Source organism: Arvicola amphibius, chromosome 4, assembly GCF_903992535.2.
Source record: "Arvicola amphibius chromosome 4, mArvAmp1.2, whole genome shotgun sequence".
Taxonomy (NCBI): Eukaryota; Metazoa; Chordata; class Mammalia; order Rodentia; family Cricetidae; genus Arvicola; species Arvicola amphibius.
Window position 1 is genome coordinate 26,298,792 of NC_052050.1, and position 2,633 is coordinate 26,301,424.

At 48.5% G+C, this 2,633-nt stretch overlaps 1 protein-coding gene across 1 annotated transcript; it reads left to right on the top strand.

Annotated features, from left to right (window-relative positions):
* Positions 1-441: 441 nt before the first annotated feature.
* LOC119812465 (nucleosome assembly protein 1-like 4) lies at positions 442-2,181 on the top strand. Its single transcript, XM_038327156.1, has one exon. The coding sequence runs from the start codon at positions 480-482 to the stop codon at positions 1,638-1,640; it is 1,161 nt and encodes a 386-aa protein (XP_038183084.1). The 5' UTR covers positions 442-479; the 3' UTR covers positions 1,641-2,181.
* The last annotated feature ends 452 nt before the right edge of the window (positions 2,182-2,633 follow it).

Below are 2,633 nucleotides of genomic sequence, written 5' to 3' on the forward strand. Positions count from 1 at the left end.
CAATTTAGTAAGGCCTTGTCGCAAAAAAAAAAAAAAAAAAAAAAAGAAAAAAAAAAAAAAAGTGGAGGGGGATAAGGCTATATATTGCTCATATTTAGTACTTGCCTAACATTTGTGAGGCCCTGTGTTCAATCCCCAGTACCACACATACTTCTGAGATTGGACTGGAGCCAGTTAGTTGGTCCAAAGCTGAAAGATCAGGGTGGAGAGATGACTTAGCTGTTAAGAATACTTGCCACTCTTCTGCAGGACCTCCGCTCAGTTCCCAGCACCTATGCTGAGCAGTTCACAACCTGTTGTAACTCCAGTTTTGAGATCTGACGTCCTCCTCTGGCCTCCGCATGTCCCCACAAACAAGTGACATGTACTTTCATAGATACATACTCATACAGCACTTACAAAAATAAAATTTTAAAAAATAAGTAGAGAAGACTCGGGCGCCAGTGCCGCAGGAGGCGCGAGGGGACAAAGACGTTCAGATGGCAGAAAACAGTCTTTCAGATGGAAGCCCTGCAGATTCTGTGGAAGCTGCTAAAAATGCCAGTAGTACAGAAAAGCTCACAGACCAGGTGATGCAGAACCCACAAGTGCTGGCAGCTTTGCAGGAACGTCTCGACAACGTCTCTCACACTCCTTCTAGCTACATAGAAACTTTACCCAAAGCCGTCAAAAGGAGAATTAATGCTCTGAAGCAGCTCCAGGTGAGATGTGCGCACATAGAAGCCAAGTTCTACGAGGAAGTTCATGACCTGGAGAGGAAGTATGCAGCCTTGTACCAACCTCTCTTTGACAAGAGAAGAGAATTCATCACTGGTGACGTGGAGCCCACGGATGCAGAGTCAGCATGGCACAGTGAGAATGAGGAAGAAGACAAGTTGGCTGGAGATATGAAGAATAAAGTAGTTATAGCTGAGAAAGAAGCAGCAACAGCAGAAGAGCTGACCCCCAAAGGCATCCCTGAGTTCTGGTTCACCATCTTCAGAAACGTAGATATGCTTAGTGAGCTGGTGCAGGAATATGATGAACCAATTTTGAAACACCTGCAAGATATTAAAGTCAAGTTTTCAGACCCTGGACAGCCTATGTCTTTTGTGCTAGAGTTTCACTTTGAACCCAACGACTACTTCACCAATCCTGTCCTGACGAAAACATACAAGATGAAATCGGAACCAGACAAGGCTGACCCGTTTTCTTTCGAAGGTCCTGAAATTGTGGACTGTGATGGGTGTACAATTGACTGGAAGAAGGGAAAAAATGTCACAGTCAAAACCATCAAGAAAAAGCAGAAGCACAAGGGCCGGGGCACCGTGCGAACCATCACCAAGCAAGTGCCCAATGAGTCCTTCTTCAACTTCTTCAGCCCCCTAAAAGCCTCTGGAGATGGAGAATCTCTGGATGAAGATTCCGAGTTCACCTTAGCTTCTGACTTTGAAATTGGGCACTTTTTCCGTGAGCGAATCGTGCCACGGGCTGTCCTCTACTTCACTGGGGAAGCCATAGAGGACGATGACAATTTTGAAGAAGGCGAGGAGGGAGAAGAGGAGGAATTGGAAGGAGATGAGGAGGGAGAAGAGGAGGATGATGCTGAGGTTAACCCCAAGAAAGAACCCAGCCAGCCGGCAGAGTGCAAGCAGCAGTAAGAAGCAGCGACCCTGAGGGGCCATCTTGTGGACGGATGTCAGGACCCCAGGCCGCAGGCAGGGTCCTCAGTCCCTGCCAAAGCAGAATTTTGTTGACAGTGCTGTGACATCTAACCATTTCCAAGTGCATGATTCCTCTCCCCCTTCCCTTCTTACTTTGCTTAACTTGTACAATGGAGACTAGGCTGCAGTTCAGAATAGGAGATTTAGTTGTAGCACCTGCAGCCTTGGTGCCTGAAGACCATGTAGGGTGGGCTGGGGTTGTGCCTGGGATTGGCAGAGCCTGGTGATTCTGTGTACGCTACTGAAGAGGCTCGTGGTTTTCAGCCACTGAACTTCGTGGGAAGCTGCTCCAGCTGCTGTACCCTAGTCATCTCCCAAGCACTATAGAAGAGGCTGTGCTCGCCTTAGAGCGTGTGGGTTTTTTGTTTTTTTTCCCTTTTTTCTTTTTCTCCTCACCCCCCTCCCTTGAGTTTTGGTTTCAGGGCTGGGTGGGTTGTGGCACACACCTCTGAGACCAGAACTGTCTGGTTCATCCTTGTACTTATTTATTCACTTGTGCTTGGGGGGCTTTGAACTTCACTGTCCTCCTCCTCCCATTTACGAGACCATGTTGCTGACTTGACCAGAAGGATATGGCATCAAATGGAGTGAGGCCTGTGGAGGAAGCCCTGCTGCCTCCTGCCACTAGCTGTCCTGTGCCATGCTGACCACGTATTGTTGTCGCCTCCAGAGTGTGCGAGGCTGTAGCCGGGAGGCTAAAGTCCTCCCTCACTAGGGATGGCTGGCCTGTAGAGCACAGCTTCAGCTTGCACACCAGGGCCACACCTGGGTTTGGTGACCAGTTGGTGGTTGGTGTGTGGGGTTTCCGTGTGTGTGGTCTTTGGCAGCCAGGACAACCATGTCCACAGTGACCAGCCATGTAGAGCGTGCTCAGCCTTACCTGATAACACATTTGTAACTGAATACGGTGTTTTCAATTTGTACAGAATA